At 38.4% G+C, this 24,826-nt stretch overlaps 1 protein-coding gene across 1 annotated transcript in view; it reads right to left on the bottom strand.

Moving 5' to 3' along the window:
* The window catches only part of Diaph1 (diaphanous related formin 1), a 70,418-nt gene extending 46,982 nt beyond the window's left edge, over positions 1–23,436 (bottom strand). Inside the window, exons 1-17 of the mRNA XM_010613867.2 lie at positions 23,383–23,436; positions 22,129–22,284; positions 20,740–20,841; positions 20,269–20,399; positions 20,000–20,086; positions 18,985–19,048; positions 17,774–17,913; positions 15,697–15,805; positions 15,154–15,264; positions 14,858–14,976; positions 14,156–14,272; positions 13,259–13,374; positions 12,310–12,374; positions 11,276–11,455; positions 9,615–10,460; positions 8,601–8,715; positions 8,147–8,155 (exon numbers count right to left, since the gene is read on the bottom strand). Of these exons, the coding sequence (XP_010612169.1) occupies positions 8,147–8,155; positions 8,601–8,715; positions 9,615–10,460; positions 11,276–11,455; positions 12,310–12,374; positions 13,259–13,374; positions 14,156–14,272; positions 14,858–14,976; positions 15,154–15,264; positions 15,697–15,805; positions 17,774–17,913; positions 18,985–19,048; positions 20,000–20,086; positions 20,269–20,399; positions 20,740–20,841; positions 22,129–22,284; positions 23,383–23,394 (2,479 nt within the window). The 5' untranslated portion in view covers positions 23,395–23,436. The remainder of the gene's footprint in view (positions 1–8,146; positions 8,156–8,600; positions 8,716–9,614; positions 10,461–11,275; positions 11,456–12,309; positions 12,375–13,258; positions 13,375–14,155; positions 14,273–14,857; positions 14,977–15,153; positions 15,265–15,696; positions 15,806–17,773; positions 17,914–18,984; positions 19,049–19,999; positions 20,087–20,268; positions 20,400–20,739; positions 20,842–22,128; positions 22,285–23,382) is intronic.
* Positions 23,437–24,826: the final 1,390 nt, after the last annotated feature.

Below are 24,826 nucleotides of genomic sequence, written 5' to 3'. Positions count from 1 at the left end.
CTCCAGTTTAGAAGGAATTAAAGTTTAATTATCTTTATCTGATGACACTTTCCCTTAAATCTCCACTACTAAGTCTTTCATGGAAACTAGATCAGCAATTTTCAAGTAAAATCTTTATAGTTTTTCGCTAGTTTAGCTTTATATTCCTAAAACACTGTTTTGTTTTAATGCCTGTTCCTAAGTGCACAGAAGATGATCTCAGACCAAAATAAAATAACAAAAGAACTTAAAAAATTGTCAGAAGTTTGGGGATGGGGCCAGGGAGTTAGCTCAGTGGTTCCGCTGCCTGCCTTGCAAGTGCAAGGACCCAAACAACAACAAAAAGTTTGGAGATGATAACAGATAATACCAAAGACAATTATTACAGAGAGAAAAAAACAACAGAACCAGAAATTCAGAACTGAAAAGGATGTGGGTTCATCTACTTCCTTTTATGTGTTATTATCAGTGATCAGATTAAAACATTTTCCCTTAGCAGACATTATAATAAATAATTTATTTGTGGTAACAGTATAAATTTATATAATTTAATACTCAGTGATTTGGGCCCAGTAATTTTATTAAGATATTACTGTGCAAAAACCTAAGTATGCAGGGCCAGGGATTTAGCTCAGTTGTGTCACCGCCTGCTTCACAAGCACAAGGTCCAGAGTTCCATTAAAAAAAACCAACAAAACCTAAGTATGTAAAGATAAATATAACAATGTTTCCTGCACCACTGCTTGTAAAAAAAACCCCAAAAAGCAAAAAACTGAAAGTTTATATTCTCAATGATGGACTAGTTAAAATGTAATTTATACTGCTCATATGAAGATAACACTATCTGCCCATTAGAAATAATGAAGCATACAAAATAAATCTTCAAAAAGTAGATGTATATGTAATGACATCAAGAGATAATAAGACATGTTATATAAAATGTCAAACAGTAAGAAGTCACACAGATTTTTTTTTAAATGTGTGTACCCCTACATTTCTGGAATCTTCTCTTACCTGCTTTACTTTTTAATTTTCTAGCAATGTTCTATGTGAAAGTTTCCCAAAGTTTCTCACCTGAACTATTTATTAGAATAGCTATGTATACAAAAGATATGGTTCACCATGCTCACAGTAGGGGAGTGAAAGAGATTTTTTTATTGTACATTTTTAGCACCTTCTAAGGATTGGTTAAAATCAGGATGTCACGTTACTCCAGAAACTGGCTTTAGATAGGACAAAGTTAATAGGGAAGATAGAGAAAGCGGGAAAAAAATAATGGTCAAAGTTCTGGAAGTGGGGCCGGGGATTTAGCTCAGTGGTTCTGATGATTGTCTTGCAAGCGCAGGGATCTGAGGAGTTTGATCCCTGGTACCAAAAAATAAATAAATAAAAAATTTCTGGAAGTTTTTCTGACTGCTTTAATTTTTTCAATGAAGTACAAAGAAAACAACCTCATCTGAGAATGACGATTAAAAGTTGTACTTCTGAGGAAAGAAAAGATGGGAAATAATTCCTTAGGAACATAAGAAACAGAGTTGGGTGTGGTGGCACTTAACTATAATTCCAGCAGTTGGGAGGCTGAGACAGGAGATACAGGGTAAGTTCGAGCCCAGTTTGAACTACACAGAGAAACTCTGTCTCAAAAAACAAACAAAATAAATGTAGGAAACTGAATTGATCAGAAATCTTAAAATATGGCTGCCTAGCAATATCAAGGACTAAATAATGTCACAAACTGAGCAGAGGAGAAAAGCAAAGCCAGTAAGTCAGAAGAAAAAAAAGCACTGCTGTTTTGAAAGCAAAATGAAGAAAGAGCATCAAGAAGGGCCAGCTGTGTGCTTTTCTCCAGCCATGTTCTGAGTTGAACACTACAGGTAGATGCAGGGTGGAGAGAGATGGAATTAACCAGAACGGTGGTTCTGCTAATTAAGTATGAAGAATGAGAGCAAGATAAAGGGAAGAAAAATATCAGGGGAATGATTATTGTAATGATTAACCATGGAATTTTAGAATTATTATTTTTGGTACTAGGGATAGAACTTGGGTCCTTGCACTTGTGAAGCAGGTGGTGGAACCACTGAGCTAAATCCCCATCAACCATGGAATTGTAGGTGAGAAGAGTGAAGCCTTCAAATGGGTGATGGAGAGACTGGAAATCCCAGTGGGGCTGAAGGATTGTTAGGGATCAGGATATTAAAGAGTGAGATAAAAAAGATAGGCAGACATGGGTAGTATGAAATTGAGATTGCAGAAGGGCGGTAGTTATCAGTAATAACTGTAGTAGGGAGCAGGTGATTTAGGATGGAGGACAAGATTAAGAGAAGAATTCAAAGAATTCAGAGGCCAGAATATTGGTAGGACCTGAATCCTTTGGTATAAATTGCTGAAAATTAAGTCTGAAGTAGTACTGGAGGAAAAAAAAAAAAAAAAAAAAAAAACACATGAGAAAGCTAAAGGGAAAGCAATGGAGGGTGAAGCTGATAACATAGATTTTTCTGGTAAAAGATCATGAATTTCAGAAGGCACTGTGGACCTGCTTCTGGAACTTAGATGAGATGAAAGGAAACAGAACAGGAAATACACAAAACCTTTAGGGGACCAAAACACGGGAGATGAGGGTCACCTAGGAACCTGGGGCCTCCTGTGGTGAGTACCATAAACCAAGAAGATGGCCTAATCTTAGATTCAATGGACTTATGACAGATGATGGCAAAGTTGGAGTGTCAGGGTTATGTGAGGGGGTAGTTTGGGCTCCTTTTTTACACCTAGGTGATATGGAGATGATAATCCAGAGGACATGTGGTACTTCTTCCATAAGCAGGACTCTTTCTAGTCCTAGGTGACAAGGGTAAATTTATGATTTTAGATTAGAAGGGACTACTATCTGATATTATAGAACTTCCCAAGAGCTTTGTGCTAACAGACAGAAACACAAGAGAAGCAAGCTAGAAATTAAAAGACAACAACAGCAACAAGTGCTTATTTGATATATTTCTTTTGGGGGCGGGTACCGGGGATTGAACTCGGGTCCTTGCGCTTGCAAGGCAGGCCAGAGAACCGCTGAGCTAAATCTCTGGCCCAACAAGTGCTTATTTGAATAGTACTACAGGCCATAATCCCACAAATGTGAAAGAAGCAAGCAATGGATGGAATAGATTAATATATTTCAGCCAAGAGGCTCAGTGACCAGGGTAGGGCAGGTTGAGCTCTTTTGAAAATCTTATTTCTACAAGCATGTACCAATAAAAAATTATTTAAATAAAATTTTGTTTCTAAAGTTAAAGTAGCAGAAAATTCACTATATAAAACTAAAAGGAACAGGCTGGTGCCACCTAGTGGACAGAAGAGAAATCACAAAGAAACAGAAAACTACCCTTAGATCTTTCCTGAAGAGGGGATTACTCCCCACCACAGGTTCCTTTTGGTGCCAACAGAGCACCTTGTCTTCTGGGGCAACAAATGAAGCCTTAGAATCTGGACTCACACAGACAAATCCTAACTTGAATACTAAGGCTATTTAATGAAATTCTCAACTCTGAGCCAAGATCTTTTCAGCCAGAGTTCTTTCTAAATCCCTGTAATCAAACACTTGGAGAACTGTTCTGATGCTCACACTTCTCAGAATGCATCTCATACTTCACCAGACCTAATGCTCCACGTGGTGCAGTCCATACCTAAGAGTGAATTTTTTTAATGTAATGGGTTCAGAAAAGATTTGGAATGAAAGAATACACCTAAAAAGAGAAGTCACTGTACTTAGGCCATCAGTTTTTACTCACCGTGTGATGGTTCAAGAGGTGACACTTTTAATGACCTGCCCAAGGCCACTACAGTGATGAAAGAAAGGTTCTCTTGGACAAGATGAAATTTAACTACTGCATGTTTCCAAGGAATTAAAAAATGGAGTCAATACAGAGTTCATGATAAGACTCCTTTGCTGATCATTATAAGGAAACTGAGAAAGTGAAAAAGGACTAAAAATTTTATGGCACCATCTATAAAAATCCAAATTCAATATATTCCCTGGAAAGGCATAACTTACTGAGTAGGTTCTTGATTTATAGGAAGTAGAGCTCAGAAACAACAGACTAATACTTTAAGGAGAAGTAATGTGTAGGAGAATCTGATGTGTAAATTCTAGGACCAGTTCCTGTCTCTTAGCTCTCCTCTTAGTAAAAAAGCACAATTTTTTTTTTTTTTTTTTTTTTTTTTTTTTTTTTTTTTTTTTTTTTTTTTTTTTTATTTTTTTTTTTTTTTTTTTTTTTTTTTTTTTTTTTTTTTTTTTTTGAGACAGGGTCTTGCTATGCAGTTCAAACTGGCCTTGAATTCAATGCGTAGCCCACACTGGCTCCAAACTCAGTGTTCCTCCTGCCTCAGCCTCCCAAGGGCTGGGATTACAGGCGTGATCCACCAAGCCTGGTTGTATGCTTGAATCTTAATGAGAAAGTTTCTGGAGGCACCTTTGACTATAGAAGGCAGATGTGTAGAGTAAGGTAGGTATTTCCATCAGTGGCCAAAATCACTAAGAATACATGAGGTTTTAGATAACAACAGAACAAATGGGAAATAAGAAGCATGTTTAACAAATAGCAGTTGTGTTTAGCAAGCAAGGAAATAGTGCAATATGATGAAAACCTAGTGTCCAAACAATTTCCTCATCAACACTGGGCAACTACTGGGCTGAAATCACCCAAGTAGAGCTTATACTATACCCGATAAGCATGTTGCATTTCTCCAACTAGACAGTTTTGCTAAAAAATATTCTTATAATCAGAGCATACCTCTTCTATAATGGTAAACATCCAGCCTCTCATCTACTTCCTCTAGTCTACAGTTTCCTTTTTTCTACTCTGAAGAGATACTGCCAATTTAAGGATATCTGTGCTTAAAGGAATGAAATGGCTGCTGAAGCCAACTTGCAGCTTTTGTTTAGATCTAAGATATCAGAGGCTCCTAGGGCAAGTACATTTCTGGGGAGCAGGGGGCTTGAGTAAACACTTTGGAGTCAGTCTAGGGCTTGAACATTGGCTCTGTCATTTTCTATAATGTTTTGAATAATTTTAAAAGAACAAAGATCTTTTTCTGAATGTATATAACACACATTTAAAGCATTGGAAGCAAAGTAAATCTTGCTATCATACTGAAGGATCTAACTCCCTGAGTCTCCACTTCTCAAGTTTTGAGAGCTTAAAATTTCTGGGCATGGTGGCTGTAATCACATGTAAACACCTGTAATTCCAGCACCCTGGGAGACTAAGACAGAAGGATCACAAGTTCAAGCCCAGTCTGGGCAACTTACACAAGTTCAAGCCCAGTCTGGGCAACTTAGTGAGACCCTGTCTCAAAATAAAGTATTTGGTGGGGGCAGATATGGGTCAGTGAGAAGGCACTGGGCTCCATCGCCAGTGGGTGTGGTGTGTAAGACACAGGATAGAGGGTACCTTTTCTATTCCTGTTACCTCAGTACTAGGGAGGCAGGGGCAGGAGGATCACAAGTTCAAGGCCAGCCTGAGCTACGGAATGAGACTCTATTTCAAAAACACACATTCCTTTCTTGATAAAATATGTACTCTGAATCTGAGAAGCCTAAAAACTAAAATGTTCTTTTTCTGTGTATGAATCATCTGTGTTGAGTTTGCCAGCCTTGATACCAAAAGAGAAAGACTGAAAATGCCATCAGGAAGTAGGACAAGTTAGTTACGACAACCACAACAGGTGTGATAATATATTGGAGTCCACATATGGCACTTCCTGCTGCCACCTGATTGCCATGCTTAAGATGTCAATGCATCTAGGCATGATAATGCATGCTTTGGTAGTCCCACCACTTAGGAAGGCCGAGGCAGGACGACCATAAATTTAAATCCTGCCTGGGCACCTTAGTAAGAACCTATCTCAAAAATATATACATAAATGAATAACTAGGCCTGGGGATGTTCCTCAGTGGTAGACAGAGTGCCCTGATGGATTCAATCACCAATACCAGGGAGGAAAAAATGTCAAGGCAACAATTTTGTTCCCAAGAGAGACACATTAAACAAGCTCCAGCACTCAAATACATCTTGCCTCACTACAGATTTACTAAGTAGGTAAAAGGGAAAGCAGGAAAATGTTGAAGGAAAAATAAATTAGACAACATTGGAGTCAATAAAGCACTGAAAATCCAAAGAAACAATTTTTTTAAAAAAGGAAAGTGCTAGGGTCGGGGATTCAGCTCAGCGGTTCTGCTGCCTACCTTGCAAGTGCAAGGTCCTGAGTTCGATACCTGGTACCAAAGTGGGGGGGCTTGTTCTCTGGGGTCAATTATTAAAAACATAAAGATGTTATACGGTCAATGAGAAGCAGGAACGTGGTGTTGTACTGAGACGCTGCAGGTAACTGTTAAGAGTTGGACAAATAGTAAGTATTCATGACTGTATTTGACCAAAAAATTTTCTCCCAGAAATTTCTCTAAATGATTAAAATTTAGGGTATATAGAAAAGCACTCATGTCTTAGTAATTTAAGGAGACTTTCTCTAATGCTTCCTACTAAAAGATTAAGAAATTAAGACAGTCTGACAATTTAATACCTGAATACTCTAACTATAACTAAAGATATTTAAAGACCAGTTTCAAATTTCCTTCATCAAAACAGCAGCCATCTACCAGGAATCATTACTATTACATGAAAATTAATACTGCTACTAAAATAAAAGGATTCATACTTGTTTTTTTCTGATAGAAGTTCCTGAGAATAATTTTTTCTTTTTAAAGCAAAACTGCTATGAATTAGAACTCTCAATAAATAGAAAGCAATTTCTTGAGCAGAAACTGAGCAGGATTAAAAGTCTGGCTACACTGTTGAAAATAATGAAAGATGAGATAAAGTTCTTCTTGTTAAAATGTTGAGAATGTAGAGTTCAATCCCCGGTACCAAAAAAAAAAAAAAATGTTGAGAATGTCAGCATAATGTCAAGGAACACTACTACATGGCAGAAAACCCAGCTAAAATCAGTAAGAATTGAAACCAACAGGATAAAAGAAGGATGGAAAGAGAAAAGAGGTTCAGTTACTGTACACCTGCAGGAGAACTCAGTATAGAGCCCAGGCTCGAGAAAGGAACTTATACCAAAGAGCAATACAGTAATGGATGCTATGAACTCACAAATTAGAAAATAATTTGATTTCTATTTTCACTGTCAACTAGTCTTCGTTGGTATTTCTAATAGAATGGAAGTAATTCCTGCATCGTAAGATGACAGTTCTCTTAAAGGAAAAGGCCACGTTTCCCTGAGTGATAGGGCTACAGACAGGCCTGAGCATTATGATCTTTCACTTCTAGATAGAAACACACATATAACTAAGGTAACCAAAGGTGCCCAGCAATCTGTTAGTCTCTTTATTAGAACAAAGTGTAACCTGGTTCCACATCACTTATGTAAAAAAATAATGTCTTTTATAAATGTTAATTTACAGGGGGAAGATAGGAGAGGAAATACTCCAAAGTTGCATTTAATGTTCATCACTTGGGAGAGAATAAACCTCTAAATGAACAATAATGCTGGGAAATGATGGAAATACAGAAGTATTAGGCTCTAATTATCATATATGACAAAGTCTTTCAAGTACTGTATTTCTCAGGAAAAATAATTACAAGTGCCCTATCAAAAGGCAGCACAAAACCACAAGAATTAGGAAGTGAAGCAAGATGGCAAAGCAGATCAGTCCTTCTAAAATAAAGGGGAACATATGAAGGAAGGTAAAAAAGAAAACTAAGAATTTACATAGAAACCATGGACTGTAAGTCAAGATGCTTGCATCTGGTCATATAACCTGGGGAAAACTATCTAGCTATTCCCTCTATCTGTACTACAGAATGGACACAATGTACACCTGGCCTGTCTCATAAGGCTTCACTACATCAAACAGAGTACTAATATATTAAAACTTTGAAAATTCTAAATGGTATTATTAAGTTGTCCTTCACCTTCCAAAGAAACAAGTATGTAATAGCATTAATATAACTTGGTTGTTATTTAGTCAATACCATAGTTACTGGTCCTACAAAAGAGATATCAACCCTCAACCTCTGGTCTCAGTTTTCTAAAAGAAAAATCCTTTTCATCTACTTTATCTTTTTTCCTAGCATTCAAGAGATGCAACTGAAAGGCTCTTTTGTATTCTTACCTTTGGAAGCTGCAGGAACAAAGGGCCAGGAAGGAGACAGCATCAGATATTGGAAAGAAAAAGAAGAAAAGGAATCAAACATAGTTTTTTGTTATTGTAGACAATCCCTCCAACCCTTGCTAATTAGGTTGCTTGAGGCCAGAAATGGCATCTTGAGGCAACGCCTGAATCCACTCAAGGATGTCATCGAAATGGCCCCAAACGGAGCTTCTGGCACTTTAATCTCATATACCCACAAGTCATATTTGACACAGAATACCTACACAAAACAGTTCTCTTTCCCAATTCCAATAATCCCACAGTACAAAAACACTGTTATGAATGGAAAAATACATTTCTCTTCTACCTAACACTACCTACCCCAACACCTACACCAAGAAGGGAATTGGATGGGAAACTTGAAGGATATTCTAAGCCTTACAATAGACCTTGGCATTAAAGAGGAAGTACTCACTTTTGGTCTGGGCAGAAAAGGTATGGGTAAGTTTGGCGAAAAGTTCACTGTTCTCATAACGGTCCTCTTTCACCTTTGACCAGAAGCAGTCCTGGGAAAGATCCTCAGCCACAAACTGTGGATACAGACAGAATGTTAAAGGTAACTCAGCCAAACCCAGTACTTTTCTTCTTAGAAAACTGATTAAGATACAAAAGAGGTAACCTGGCTGGTTATTAATATTTTACTATCCAGACTAACCTAAGACACAAACACCAGCTGGGAGTGATGGTGCATGGCTATAAACCAGAATTCGGAGGCTGAGGCAAGAGGGTAGCTGTGAGTTCAAGGCCAGCCTGAACTACAAAATGAGACCCTGTCTCAAAAAAAAAAAAAAGACAAACACCTATGTTTTTTTTTGTGGTGGGATCAGGAGATGAGGCTGTCAGTTTCTTTACTGCTAATTAATCAAGAACTAGATTCAATTATGCTAGTCATCCTCTTTCTAAAACAAAATCTAACTTTAGAAGCAGGAAGGCTTTATTTCACATCTTTCCTTGCTCTATGTATTTTACATTAATTTGGCTAACCTTACTTTTGAGTTTCTGGAAGCAAAACTGACTGAATCTCAGATATATCTTGGGCATATCTGTATAGACTTTGTAACACTCATCCTGGAGAGTGGGAGTCCATCAGCACAATTTCAAATCATTTTCAGACTGGTGAAATGACTGCTGTCAAACTATATTTTACCATGGTACTTATATCCTCAGAGAAAAGACAAAAGAAAAAACAAACAAATGAATGAACAAAACATTAACTTGAAAGTTTAGTTGGGACAAGTCCAGAGTACCGTGCCCACAGGACTCTCCATGGTAATGTCAGAAATCCAAGAAATGTTGAATAAACATAAGATGAGAGGAACATTGAGACTGACAGATACAAGGAAGGGAAGCCCATCCATGCACAAAATACAAAGTAGGAAACTGAAGTTGTTTCTTAAGATCTATGATGGAGATGGATAGAAACTCTTACCTTGGACCAGTTTGGCCTCCGGAGTTGCACCTCTGGCTTATAAACCTTTTTAGGGGTTAAACCAAAAGGCAGAACTGGGGCTGCAGGAACTCCAAATCCAAAAGGGGGAGGTGGAGGTATACCCATTCCAGGTGGAGGTGGAGGAATGCCAGGACCTCCAGGAAATGGAGGGGGTGGAGGAATCCCAGGATCACCAAGAAGTGGCGGAGGAGGTGGTATTCCTGCTCCTCCGGGCAAGGGAGGTGGTGGGGGGATGCCAGCACCCCCAGGCAAAGGAGGTGGTGGGGGGATGCCAGCACCCCCAGGCAAAGGAGGTGGTGGGGGGATGCCAGCACCCCCAGGCAAAGGAGGTGGTGGGGGGATGCCAGCACCCCCAGGCAAAGGAGGTGGTGGGGGGATGCCAGCACCCCCAGGCAAAGGAGGTGGTGGGGGGATGCCAGCACCCCCAGGCAAAGGAGGTGGTGGGGGGATGCCAGCACCCCCAGGCAAAGGAGGTGGTGGGGGGATGCCAGCACCCCCAGGCAAAGGAGGTGGTGGGGGGATGCCAGCACCCCCAGGCAAAGGAGGTGGTGGGGGGATGCCAGCACCCCCAGGCAAAGGAGGTGGTGGGGGGATGCCACAAACATTCCCAGGCAAAAGGGAAGTTGGTGGAAGATTAGAACCAACTCCAGGAAGGGGAGGAGGAGGAGCTGGGGTTGAACTAACAGTGCCAGAGGCACCAGGCAGAGGAGGGGCAGGGGGAACAGTAGTACTACTAAGAACAGAAGGAGCTACAGCAACAGCTGCAGCAGACAGAGAAACTATTTCTTTCTTGGCATCTTCCAGTTCTTTTGACAGCTTGGCAACCTGCAGAAATAACACTAATGTGATGTCCCACTTCAGGAACCGCTAGGGCTGAAACTGAGAAATACTCAATCCAAACTTCTCATTTTACACATGGAAAGACTGAAAGTATAGTTAGACAGATCACATGATTTGTCTAAAGTCTTACTGCTATTTAGTGCCAGAGCTTAAACTAGAATTCAAGGCCAGGTATTTAGATCAGTGGAGCCGCCACCTGCCTCGCAAGTGCCAGGTCCCAAGTTTGACCCCAGTACAAAAAAACAAAAAAAAAACAAAAAACACCAGAACTCAAGACTTTATGTTCTTAGTTTATGCTCTGTACAAAAAAAGACTATATTATACTCTTCCTTCCATTAGAGAATGTAAAGGTCAAATAAATAAAATATTCTAGTTATGTAACTAAGAATGTGCTATCTGGGTAATGATATAATCACATAAGTGATCAAACTGTCAGATGACACATATTTAAACATAACTGCAGAGAGAGTGTAAGATCTGTCCATAGATAACAATAAGGGAAAATTAGCAAATAAGTAAACAATTTAGTTTTTACTCCTAAATTTATTAGTAGTTTATTACTTTTATTTCTGGGTAGTAATGAATAATTCATTTTTTGCTTTCTTGTATTTTTACAATTTCTTACATAATATTTACTCCTGAGATAAAACTAAAAACAAAGATTTTTAAAATATGCACCATCTAACTCGATTATATATTACCCACCCCTCTCCAGAAGTGAGGCAACTGAGACCTGTTCTAAGATACTTGCTGATGGCAGTTTCGGGCATTCCACCTTCCCGTTTTCCCTTCTCAGTTACCTCTCCTGTGAGCTGGGACATCTCTACTTCCAGTTCCTGTTTCTCTACAGCAATTTGTTGCTTTTCCGAATCCAACACATCCTTTTCTCCCTGAAGATTCTGAAGTTTCTGTTCAAAGTCACTTTCCATCTTTTTCATTTCCACTTGTAGCTCATGTCGGGCTGTTAACTCTGAGTCCAGCTAAAGAAGAAAGTAATCAGGCTCCCAGTAAGCTCTCCAATCCAGTAAGAAGCACAAGTGTTATTCCCTTAATTTATGTTTTGTGTCAATTATTTGTTCTATAGATCCACATCTTAGGCAGTGCCTCACAAAAAACAAAACCAAGATTTTGACCCTAAAATCTAAAATAGGGCCAGGGATTTTGCTCAGTGGCACTGTGCCTGCCTTGAAAGCGTAAGAACCTGAGTTTGATATCCAGTACCAAAAAAATAATAAATAAATAAATCTAAGTTAAAGGAGAGGAGAACAAAAAATTCATGGTCTAGGGCCGGAGATTTAGTTCAGTGGTTCGGTGGCCTGCCTTGCAAGCACAAGGACCCGAATTCAATCCCCAGTACCAAAAAAAAAAAAGGTCTTTCTACTTAAAAAAGAAATCTTTGAAATATGTTTTGACTAGGATAGCATGGTGGTACAATCCTAGCAGGTACTAGGATCCAAAATATATCAACCATGATGGGAGTCCTTATTAATAATTAAAAAGAAAAAGAGCCCAGACATATTCCAGTTTCTACTTTTGTGGGGATAAGTGACATCAGACATCAAGCAAACCTAGGAGTGCCACCATCATTATATATCATCTGTCTTTCTTGTCCTGCCCATAGCCCAAGAACTGTATGAGTCCACCTCCAACTCCTCATGTTTATATCTGTATTACCCTCTCTATTCTATATTAACTATCAAAGACAAAAAGTCTTACCAGAAAAATAATTGCTAAACAAACAACAAAAAAGACAAAATGAGGGTGGGGTTGGAGCTCAAACCCAGGGCATTGTGCATGTTAGGCAAGCATCCTCACACTGATTCCTCATACACACCTTTTTTTCCAACTCTGTAGCTTTGGCTTCAGATTTCTCTACCTTTGTTTTATCAATCATTTGATCTGAAAAGAAAAGATAAGTGAAATTCTTTTAGTGTTTTCATTCCTAAGCCTTTCAATCTACTGAACAGCAGTCATCTGTCCTTGTGGTTATTTACGTTTTCATGCTTAATATTCTGCACTAGACCAAGAGATAGAACTTTCAGTTAAGTTCAACCTACAATTTCTAAATGCAAGGTAGGGTTACCACACTGGGTAGCATTACAAATACCTATGAGTAATATTTACAACTCTCTGGGGCCAGCAGGAGTCACAAATCCAGGCATTCCTTATTTAATGACTGTGTTCTGCTACTGTGACTAGGTCATTAATTAAACTGGTCAATAAGGAACTGACTATAGTATGTGCAGTGAAATATTCAGAACAAAGAAATGGTCAAAGGAAATTCCAACTTAATGACTTTCCCTTTATTTGCACAACTCTTACATACAATACTATAATGTATAATGTACATCAGAATATAAAACTACAGTACTATACAGTACAATCAGCAAAAATTACAGTACTGTATGAACAAAGTGCACTGTACAAAAAAATGAAGTTCTACAAACAAGATGTACAAAACTATACAAAAAAAATGACGAGTTGTAAGTAACTGCACCTCAGTTGTGTCTGAACAGTTGTTAAATATGTCATTAAACAAGGAATATATGTAATAGCTGAAGTATCTACCAGAAAGGGGCATGTGAAAAAGAACAGATTTTTAGAGTTAAGTAGAAATAAACTTAAGGACTACATATTCCTATATTGGGGATTGGAAATATTTCTTTTAGACTTATGTAGAAATAAACTAAAGGACAATATATGCTTATATCTGGGACTGGAAAGGATACAGTTCTTTAAACAATAAATGTTTTGAGAAACCCAATAGAAGAGTATATGCTTACCAATCAATCCTTCAATATCAATCTGGAGGTGCCGGCACTTGAAGTCAGGATCAGCCCCATTCTTATGAAGGACTATCTGCGAAATACATTCCTCAATCAACTTATAGTACTGTGGTCTATGGAAAAAACAAAACAGGATTATCAGAGGGAAATCAAAATACAAGAAGTATTTAGAGGGCTGGGGATTTAACTCAGTGGTTCCACTGCCTGCATTGCAAGAGCAAGGACCCAAGTTTGATCGATCCCCAATACCAAAAAGATAAAGAAGTATTTAGTCAATAAAACTTAACTACTTTGCCAACAAAGGATAAGTGTTCTGGGAAAGAACTTTTTGTAAAGTTAACAGAAGTAGCACTGTCATGTAAAGAAAGTCCACATCTTCTACTCTTTCTACTTCTAATAATCAAAAATTCTTACAGGCTAGAGATGCAGCTCAGTGGTAGAGCATGTGCTTAGCATGTATGAAGCCCTTGGTTCAATCCCTAGCACTGCCACAAAAGGTTAAAAAAAAATTGCCATCTGCTTCCTAGTGCGAGTACTTTCCATCTAAATGCCTGGGCTTGATCCTTCCCGTGATGGATAATGCTACTGCTGAATCGCCACTTTCAGGCAAGCAGGAAGAATTTTAAAGTGTCACTTTCCTTTGTTATCATCCTCACTTACTTTCTCCCTTTTAGGGAACGGCATTTCACTATATACTCTGACCTCCTCCATAGGGACACCTCAGTTGGATTAAAAGAACAAATGACAACTTCCTTTGTATCTGTGACTAATGAAATCTAATCTATGGCTTTTGTATTTTCCTTTTACCTTTATAAAAAAACACTTCAAATTTAAGGATTTTGCTCTCTTCATGTAGGCTTAAATTCAAAGTTACCCACAGGCTTACTGTCTTACCTAGCCTCGTAGTCATTTCGGACCAACAGTAGATGCTGTAGGATGGACAGGAAGTGTGGTTCTGCCTTTGAGTCCTTCACAGTGTTTAAGAGAATCTGGAAGACTTCACTAAAGTCAGTGGAAAGAGGAACAGACTAAGGAAAGAAAACAGTTAGAAACTGTATTTGACTGTTGACTTACTCAACTCTGGGAGACTAAGGAAAAGTACTAAGATGCCACCTCCATTCCAATGGTTGTCCCTTCATAAACATCACAAGAAACTTGGAAGTTTCTTTAGTCAAGGATGAGACAGGATTCCTACTATTTGGCTATTTGAAGATAAGCAGTACACAGAAACTAAAAATATAACTATTTCAATGTCACTTGTAGCAAACATTAATAGGTAACCATATTAGTACTGCTGTCAGTCCAGTCATCTCTAAAAAACCAAGCTGTACACTGCAGTATGCTAAGCTATCATGTCCCAGGAAGTTTATATCAATATTTGATGACTGCTTAGATTACATTTATCAACTTCCTTGGGCAATGGTGAGGTGAATAAAGCCAAAAGCAATAAAAAGATACCTGCTTTATTTACCAGGAAGACACAGAAGCCCAATGCTCTGTTCTGAGTCATTATCTCCCACACCATTCCATACAAGAGACTATAACTGAGTGCAATGAATGCCTCATTTGTCTTACACCCTGTCAGTAAAAGGATATTCCATCTCCATACGAATGTCATCTAGCCGTCCCTTTAGATCATAGGAATCTTCTTCTGCTTGTTCATCAAACACAGTGAGCTGCACTTTCATATCATCATTTTCAATCTCTCGAAGGTCCTGTCAATGACCAAAGTAAAAATATGGAAACCAGAGGTGTCTTATGTGACTAGAAACCAAAACCTTTCACCTGGTTTTTACACTGCAAACCAGTTATCCCTGGGATGTTTGGGGCTGTAAGAAGTGGAAGGAATAGGCCAGACTTTCTAATGAAGTGTTAACTGTGGTACTGCATACCTGCAACACCTGGTGCAGTCCCAAGCGCATCAGTTCACTTCTGATGTGAACTCGGAAGTCAAGCTCTTCAGCTGGAGTGATGAGAGCATTGATCAGCTGTAGGCATCCCACCTAAAAAAAGAAATCAGCAGTGTCAATACTAAATCCTACAGATGAAGATTCCATTCTCTTTACATGCATTCTGGGGCTCCAAATGAAACCAAAAGATAGCCATATAAAAACTATAGGAATGATTTTTCTACTACAGCAGTGAGACCTGGTTTGAACACAGGTCTGGAGAGCTCAGAAGTATAATGATTCCAAGGATCAGACAGTATATGTTATCATACAACTGGTTTTCCTAACATGCAGATAGATACCATGCCTTTTTCCATTTCATGAAGAAAATAGTTCATTCTTTAGTCATTTTCCCTCCAGAACAAATTCTCCACATAAAATAAAACAACTGGAAACCACTCCATATGTTCCATTAAAAGGTCAGAAGAACTTAGGTCTTTCTATCTTGAATTCTATTTTGGGTTGAGTTTTGAGGTGTATACATGCCTTTACTGCAATGGAGGTCCCACTTTTTAATCCATCCAGCAGAGGCTGGAAACGTCCCACTTCATCCATTTCAGCTCTTTCTGTCATTGCCTCCAAAACTCGTTCATTCCTGCCCCAAAAAAAGAAAATGGAGGGTACTGCCCAGGTTCTCTGACAGCCAAGTATAATAGTTGGGTTGTACGGGACACAGACCAGTTAGAAAACAGTAAACATTTTCTTTCCTTCTCTTTTTAGTTTTTTAAGACAGAGTCTCACTATGTAGTTCAGGTTTGGCCTTGAACTATGTAGCCTAGGCTCGCCTCAAACTCAAAGTGATACTCCTGCCTCAGCCTCCCAAGTGCAAGTGCTGGGATTACAGGCTTGTGGCACCATGCCTGGCTAGGAAATAGTATATTATCAATGCTTCAGATTTCTCAAATTATCTCCCACCACCCCCAAGAACAGGAGTCAGGATCTGTGAAAAGCTACAGACCATCTCTTCAGAAAAATGTATTACCTAAAATCCATTTATAGATTCCTACCTATGGATACTAAATTAAGGCTCCTGAGCTATGAAATAATAAATTGGTTCAACTTCCTGAGAGGTATTTAATAATATTAACTGATTTCTAATGCACATAACACTTTGCTTACTTCTAGAAATCTATCTATAAATGTATAAAGGTGAAAGCAGATACGTACAGAGATACTTGTTACATCATTTGTATTAATAAAAATTCTTATTACCTAGAGCAAGGGCAAGAATCTGCTAAAGACTACACAGAAGTCTAGCAATGGCAAAACTGTTAAATAAATTATGGATCTATCATACATGTAAAATTGTAAGTAACCACTAAAGATAATGAGGTCAATCTCCAAGGATAGATCTACTGTTAAATGAAAAGAAACAAACAAGCTGAAAAGAATAAATGGTATGGTTGGTCATAGTGGTGCACAACTGTAATCTCAGCACTCAGGAGGCTGAGGGAGGAGGATCACTTCAAGTTCAAGGACAGCCTGGGCTACATAGTGAGTTCAAGGCCAACCTAAACTACACAGTGATACCCTGTCTCAAAAAAAAAAAAAAGGAATGAATGCTGTGATTTAACTTTTTAGTCCAGACCCCTCCACAAAAATAAAAATCTAACCATACATGCAGTTGGTTTTATAGGCAAAAGCCGTCTTTCTTTATGTCTAAGATACTATCTTTTGGTGTGGGAGAAGATGTCTTAGAATCAAGGGGCACAGTGTTTGTACTTAGAAAAACACCTGTTAAGACTGTATCAGCCACTAATCATGGTCATCTCTGTGCAAGAAGGTCTGGCAAAAGCAGTTAAATTTTCATATATATTTTTATACTGTTTGAATTTTAATGATAATGGTGTGTCACTTCTGAATTAAAAAACAAAACAGTAAAAAAAAAATTCTTGCCCTAGACAAAAGAAAGATCATTGGAGATGTAACAAATATCCTGCTGATGATCAGTGGTACACACACATCACCTAAGAATTTTTCTTAAATACAGGCTGCCGCTCACCCCAAATACTTGATACCGTATTTCAGACTGCACATTTTTTGGGGGGTTTTGGAATATTTACATAATGAATATACATAATGGAGTATACATAACTGGAATATACATAATGAATTATCTTGGGGATAAGATGCAAACCTAAACACAATTCATTTGTTTCTATATACCTTATACATATAGGCTAAAGGCCATTTCAAGTCTTTTATTTTTTTTCCAGTACTAGAAATTGAACTCAGGACCTTGTGCTTGCCAGGCAGGATCAGTGCCACTGAGTTACATTTCTGGCCCTAGGCTACAGGTAATTCATATAGTATTTTAAATAATTTTGTCCATAAAGCAAAGTTTCATGGTGCAGAGTTTTCCGTTTGGGGTAAGACAATAGTGCTGAAAAAGTTTCAGTTTGGAGCATTTTGGACTTTTGGTTTAGGAATGCTAATCTGTACTAAGATTTTCGGTGGTCTTCTGTAACATTTAAGATCAGGAAGACACCTGAGCAACTCAATCTAATAGACTAAGATGAAATGATAAAAATGAGAATGGAGAAAAAAATAACTAGTCACATACATGTCCTCTGGCTGTGGTAGGATACAGAGAGCAGAAAGCAGCTTAGCTGCATCAATCATCATGTTGGGAACTGCAGGATCCATGGCTCTGACCAGCAACAGGATTCCTTCTTCGGCCTCCAACATGGTCTTGATTCCAAACTGTTGGGAGAACAGAGAAGGGAGGCTTAAAGATGACACCATCTAAACAGAGATGAGGGTTTTTATAGGTTGAATTGTACACTTTTCAAATTCATGTTATAGCTTAACCTGCAGGGCCTTGGAATGTGAACTTAACTTATTTGGAAATACACTCATTGAAGGTATGATTAATTACATTACAGTAAATTCACAATGGCATGCCAGTGAGGTCCCAAAAACTAGGAGAGAGGCATGGAATACATTCTCCCCCACAGCCTTCAGGACCAACTCTGCTAACACCTACTCGAACTTCTCCTCTTGAACTTCTACTCTGCAGAATTGTGAAACGATAAATCTCTGGTGTCTCAGACCCCCAGTTTGTGGTACTCTAGTAAAACTAACACAGAGGTAGAATACTTTTTCCAATATGGATAAACAAAGATGCACACAGCAAAACAATTTTCTAAGAGACAAAATAAAATTTCATATCCTCCAAGAATGAAAATCTTTGACTATTATGTTTCTTTTTAATATTCCCCCCAATCCAATGGAATTAATTATAACAAACAGTGAAGAAAGTAAATTTGTACTCAGAAGCACACAATTATGGGCTCCCTGAGTTTAAAAAACAGACAAAAAAAAAGAGGAAAAGATTCTAAAGGAGAACAGTCTGGAAAAATAAGCAGTGAATACAACAGTAAGCCTCACAAAAAGTAAATACAGGTCAGGAAATTTAAAAATTAGCAAAAGCATGAAAAGAAAAATGAAGAAATTTGTGCCTACTATTGGAAACAGACATCAGAACTGTGGAAAAAGGTCTGTGGAAGCACCTACATGTGGCAATGAAGAAAAATTATAGCATTAAACAAACAAAGCTAAACGTCTTGAACTCTTATTTATATTTCCTTTTTAGTGTCTGCCAACAGAAGATTGAAAAGGAGAGTCCAGCTCAGTGGAGTCAGCTGCGGATTCAGCTCAGTGGCACTGCACCTGCCTCAGGCACAAGTTCCTGAGTCACTCACCAGTACCCCCCCAAAAAAAGGGGGTGAGGAATCCAGATGGGGACCAAAATGAGAATGGGAAAAATCTCACCTTGTTGTTCATAAAAGCTTTCAAGCAGCGAATAATCTCATGCTGGTTCCGACTATCATAGCTTCTGCAAGTAAAAGAAATAATTGGTCAAGTCCCCTTTATTCTACACCCCTTTCCTAGTTGACTTTTCATTTTGCAAACAGAAATCTTAGGAAGACTCCTAGTTAGTAGCTGAGTAATGTCTAACACACAGCACTTGACTTAGAAACACTGACCAAAAAAAAAAGCTGACAAAGGATCCCCACCATCGAAGACCTTTGACTAATCCCCTTGTAACCCAATAATTTAGTATTACACTAAAACCTGTTAACTCCCTCTAGGCTCCTAAGTGCTAAATTCTACAAGAATAACAACCCATCTATTATTCTTTGCTTTCAAGTCTAAGAAGGTACATGCAGGAGGTCCAGGAGGTAGAGGAAGTCACCTTGGTTCAGCCTATCTTAAAGAATAACAAGGTATTCTCAGAATTCCAACGCTGAAGGCTGCAGGAGAAACAGCCCCAAACTAAGTATATTCCAAGACTTTGAAATGTGATTTAACCCAGACTAGCTCATTGGGCAGCTCTGGATCAAATAAGATCTGATTTCCAGACTGAAACAGAACCCTGGAAGGCTAATAATCTAATGTGGTATACATTCCATGTTATCCAGTATGAAATTTAAGCTCCTCCTCCCTTTCCTATGTCTATAATCATCATTCACTCTCTGGTCACCCTACAATAAACCCCATTCTCAGCTAACAGTATACTCTCCTAGTTTATAACTTTACATTTAACTGGGTTGTTTTGGTTTGGTTTTTTGGTTTGGTTTGGGGTCTCCAGGATGGCTTTGAACTCACTAATGTCAGACTGGTCTCAAACTCACAGTGATCTTCTTGCCTCAGCCTCCTCCTGAGTCCTGGGATTCAGATGTGAGCCACCATGCCGGACTACATTTAACTGTATTTCCTTTGGAGCAAGGAGCCAAACCCCCTCCAACCCTCCAACTAGAAGATGCAAAGACCTGGAATTCCTCACCCAGGAGTTTCTTCTTTTTCATCATGAAGTCGTTTGAGGATGTCTAATAAAGAAGCCAGGCCTTCAGCACCAAATGTTTGTACCCAACTATAAGGAAGAGAAAAACAATGTAATATCAAATCAATAGTTGTTTATGTATATAGCTTATACTGACAACTCTTTATTCCCAATCCAGATCATTCTCATACTTCCCTAGTTCCTTTGATCTTCAATCACCACTGAACTCCAACACTGGAATCCTATTCACATTACCTCCTTAGAGTTCTCACCTGACAGGGTTGTTGTTGAGAGAGACACGAAGGGACTCCAAGCAGCTGAGCAGAGGCATATCCCGCAAGCCTGACCTCAACTCCTGAATGTACATCATGGCAGACCTAGAACTCTCCTTTTGGCTCATGCCCTATGGAAGAAACATGTAAAGATTAGTAAACATTAGGCCCAGCCAATAACTGGGGACTAACAGAGTTTAAATAATATCAGGGCAGACATCCGTCATAAAGACCATCAAGCCAAATGAGACTCAAGAATATCCCATTCCCCATTTTATGTCGTAAAAGTTCAAGTCATGCAAAAAGTATGTAAGAATAGTAACTCAAATATTAGAATAGAAAATTAGTAGGCTGATATAATGGAATAAAACAGAATTGATGCAGACATTACACATTATATGAAGCTTGCAACATAAAACAGGTCCCAGATAAGCAGTCTCCCATGTCAAGGGTACCTGCCCCAGGACTCACAGCCTTAGAGGTGTGTAAGTACTGCGACACCATCTCCCTCTTGATAACAATGTCCTTCTCCCTCAAAGGTTGTTGCTTCTCCTCATTCAGGTTCATATCCAGCTAGCAGAAATAGAGAAAAAAAGGAGGAGAGAGAGAACAAAATTACCTCAAATTCCTTAAAATTTTTAGTGTTTTTACAGCATACTTACTGATAAGTTGAGCACAGTAAATAATTATTGAATAGATGTTTTATTGATTCCTAAAGACTTAAGCTATAATAGCTGACCAAAATTTCTCAGGAATAAATGTGGCTAACATTTTAGCAAAAATCCCTATAGACTCTGTATGAGTGTGCATGTGTGTGTGTGCACCCGGGGCCTCATGCAAGCTAAGTATATTCTCTACCACTGAGCTATTTCATTAGCCCACTACAGACATTTTAATACATATATACTCTTAAGAAAAACTTACTCAATATAAATGAACAATTTCTTCTATATTAATGAAAGAAAACCACATATAATTTTTTTGTTTGTTTTGTGATACTGGGGATTGAATCCAGGGAATGCTGAGCTATATACTCAGCTCTTTTTACTGTGAGACAGAATCTGCTAAGTTGCCCAGGCTGGCCTTGAACTTGTGATCCTACTGCCTTAGTCTCCCAGGTAGCTGGAATTACAGGCATCTGGAACCACATCCAGCTCATACAGTATATTTTTGCACTGAAGATAGATCTTAAATGTCTCTTCAGACTGAAGGACTGGATAACTGGTATCATCCAAACTGTAAAATCTGTACCAACTCTGGGGCCTAAACACGTTACTTTGGTTATCACAACATATTCTCTCCTCACTCAAGTGTTTTACACTGAGACCAGCAAAGTCAGTCACATAGCTGTATATTTTTCATAATTCAACTGACTTCAGACATAATCTTTAAAAGTCTTCTAGTGTTTAAATATCAGCATTCTCTTTTCTAGATTCACCACTCAGTAGAGGACCTTGGGCAAATGATGCCTTTCTATTTCTATTTCTTTTTAATATGTATAGAATTCACTGTGAATGCTTCATCACTTTACGTACTCTGGCTTAACCCAAAGGTGATCTCAGGCTACTACTGGGCCCACTCATATCATGTCTTTATGGCTAAAGTACTGCTGTACAAAAGAACATTAACAAGGTGATCAGTGATCAGATGTTTGCAAGCTTTACAGATTTCAAGCCTGAAGACTGGTACTTATCTATTTAGTCCCTTATTAAACAGAATCAAAGGTATCACAGTAAGCTTAGAATTCTTTCTCATAAAGGGCTAATTAAGGGGAATTGTTCATTTTTTAAAAAATGGCCTTGGCACCATGCCTATAAATGCAATTTCAGGAAGAAACCACATTTAGGGATGGAAACTTACCAGCATCTGTTCAAAGAGAACTAGAACTTGCTCATCTGAAATGTCCTGCAACGACTGTGCTGTGGGATCATCCCCATATGATGCAGAAGAATTTCTATGAGCAGAATTGGGCTTTTCTTTTTCCTTCTTAATTCTCATGCTGGTAAATCTCTCCAGCTGTGAAAGAAAAAAATATATTAGCAATGACCCATTTTTATTTGCACAACAAGCTACACATCAAATAACCAATCCTTGGGGCCAGAAATTTAGATCAGTGGTTCTCCCACCTGCCTCACAAGCACAAGGTCCTGAGTTCAATCCCTGGTACCAAAAAAGAAAAACAAATAACCAACCCTTTAACCTCTTATGCATGCACAGTTCCTTTGGTCCAAGAATTCAAGATTCTTTTGATATGAAAGAAGAAATCAGTCTTCCATACATCTAATTTAGCACACTGACTCTATTTTCAAAGTTAAGAGGATTGAAGCATTAAGATTTCAATCTCTATTAGGAAAAGATACCTTTCTTCTTGATTTCCCCTCCTATTTCTAAGCTGTATAGCAGCACAGAATTGCAATTATCTATGTACAAAGCTATCTCAATAAAATGCCCATAGATTCCTTGTAACAGACACCTAATAATAAATGTGGCCAGGCCCTGAGAGGTTCCCTCCTTTCCAGAGGTGAGTATAACCACAGATTTTAAGATGTGTATCACATAGGATAAACAAGCAAATGCCTTAAAACTAGGAACCATTCCTTTCTCCTTTTTGTACCCTCCATGGCGCTTGGGTTAGGAAGGCAGCAAAGGTTTAACACATGTTCTTCAAAGGCCCCTTTGCGTGGCATCTATCTATAGTTAGCAAAAAAATGATGTACTTCAGAGGTCTCTCTCTACTAATTCAATGGTAATGAACTATTCCTCAAATTTCAAGTATAACGTTCAAATTAAAATGAAACACCTATAAGCTACAGTTTACCAGTCCATCCCATCTGAAAATAACAATAACAATCTAGAGGTATTGTGGGGCTTCGAGTGATATGAGTGGCATTCAGTTTGGAGTCTAAAAGACTATGCCTGACTTTGCAAGTTAATACATATGCCAGGGAAATGCATGCAATGGATTAACCACAAAGAGTTAGGAAAAGGCCTTACTCTCACACTCATCCCCTATCAGTAGTACAAGTTAAAGAAAGTTAAAGCAATAGAAACTGGTTAATGTTACAGTATGGGAAATAAACTAAAACATGCACATGCCAAACAAAATTTCCTTACCTCATCTGCCATGAGCCGCTTCAAAGTCTAGGAAACACGAAAAGGAGGGAGAAGATAGATCAATGAAATGCTAAGAACTTCCAAAACCCAGATGGGTTGGGGGGGAGGAAAGGAAAAGAAAATAAATGAAATGACCAAGCTATTTTCTACAAGCTGTAAGATTTCTGCCTAAGTATTTAAGATTTCTGTCTAAGTTTAGCATATTCCCTCAGGTAAGGGAGAGATAGAATGACACTAACCTAACACTCAAAACAAAACAAAACAAAACAAAAAAACCCACATCAGTGGTCATTCAAGAGATGCAGATGAAAACAACACTGAGATTCCACCTCACCCCACAAAGAATGGCTGCCATCAAGAAATCAACCAATAACAAATGTTGGCAAGGTTGTGAGGAGAAAGGAACCCTTCTCCATTGTTGGTGGGAGTGCAGCCTGGTGTAATCACTACAATGAGATTCCATCACCCCACAAAGAATGGCTGCCATCAAGAAATCAACCAATAACAAATGTTGGCAAGGTTGTGAGGAGAAAGGAACCCTTCTCCATTGTTGGTGGGAGTGCAGCCTGGTGTAATCACTACAGAAATCAATATGGGATGCCTCAAAGAACTAGGATTAGAGGTTCTATTTGACCCTTCTATCCCTCTGCTGGACATCTTTCCAAAAGAATTAAAAGAATCATATCACAGTGACATATGTGCACCTATGTTTATAGCAGCACAGTTTGTAATAGCTAAAACTTGGAAACAGCCCATTTACCCATCAGTTGGAGACTGGATAAAGAAGATGTGGTTTTTCTATAAAATGAAATACTACTCCCCATAAAGAATGAGAAATTAGTCATTCATAGGAAAATGGATACATATAGAGGATATACTCCTAAGTCACACACGTATAAATACCAAATAGTTTCTCTGGTGTGAAAAACTATAATAGTAGATAAGATCCTAGTGATATAACTGACAATGTGAAATAGGAAGAAAAGGGATAAAGGTGTAGGTGAAATGGGAAGGGTAGGGGAAAGGTAATAAGGGAAAAGGAAAAAAAATAAGAAAATAGAAATAAAGTATTTGTAAATAGGGAAGGGAGGAGGGGGTGAAGGGAGGGCAGGGATAAGGGGAAAAAATGAGAACCAAAACCTGTCATGTAAAGGTACAAGATCTCAAAGATGAATGTAACTATACTGTATACCTAAAATGTACCAATAAACTCAATGAGGAAAAAAACCCAACAAAAACAAAAAACAAAAACAGCGAGGAACCAAACACACTCTAAATTCAATGACTGCAAAACTTTCCAAATGTGCACAATTTCATTAAGTAAACAAGGAAATGAAAACTAAAATCACAGTGAGACATAAATTTGCACTCTCAAATTTGGCAAAATCTATCATGTCTCTGGATGTAGAGGAACAGGGGTTCTTGAAAACTGCTGTGGTCACTT

Source organism: Fukomys damarensis, unplaced genomic scaffold, assembly GCF_012274545.1.
Source record: "Fukomys damarensis isolate Sample0158 unplaced genomic scaffold, DMR_v1.0_HiC HiC_scaffold_3, whole genome shotgun sequence".
NCBI lineage: Eukaryota > Metazoa > Chordata > Mammalia > Rodentia > Bathyergidae > Fukomys > Fukomys damarensis.
Note: the sequence above shows the minus strand (reverse complement) of the source record. Positions and strands in the feature narration are given on the sequence as shown.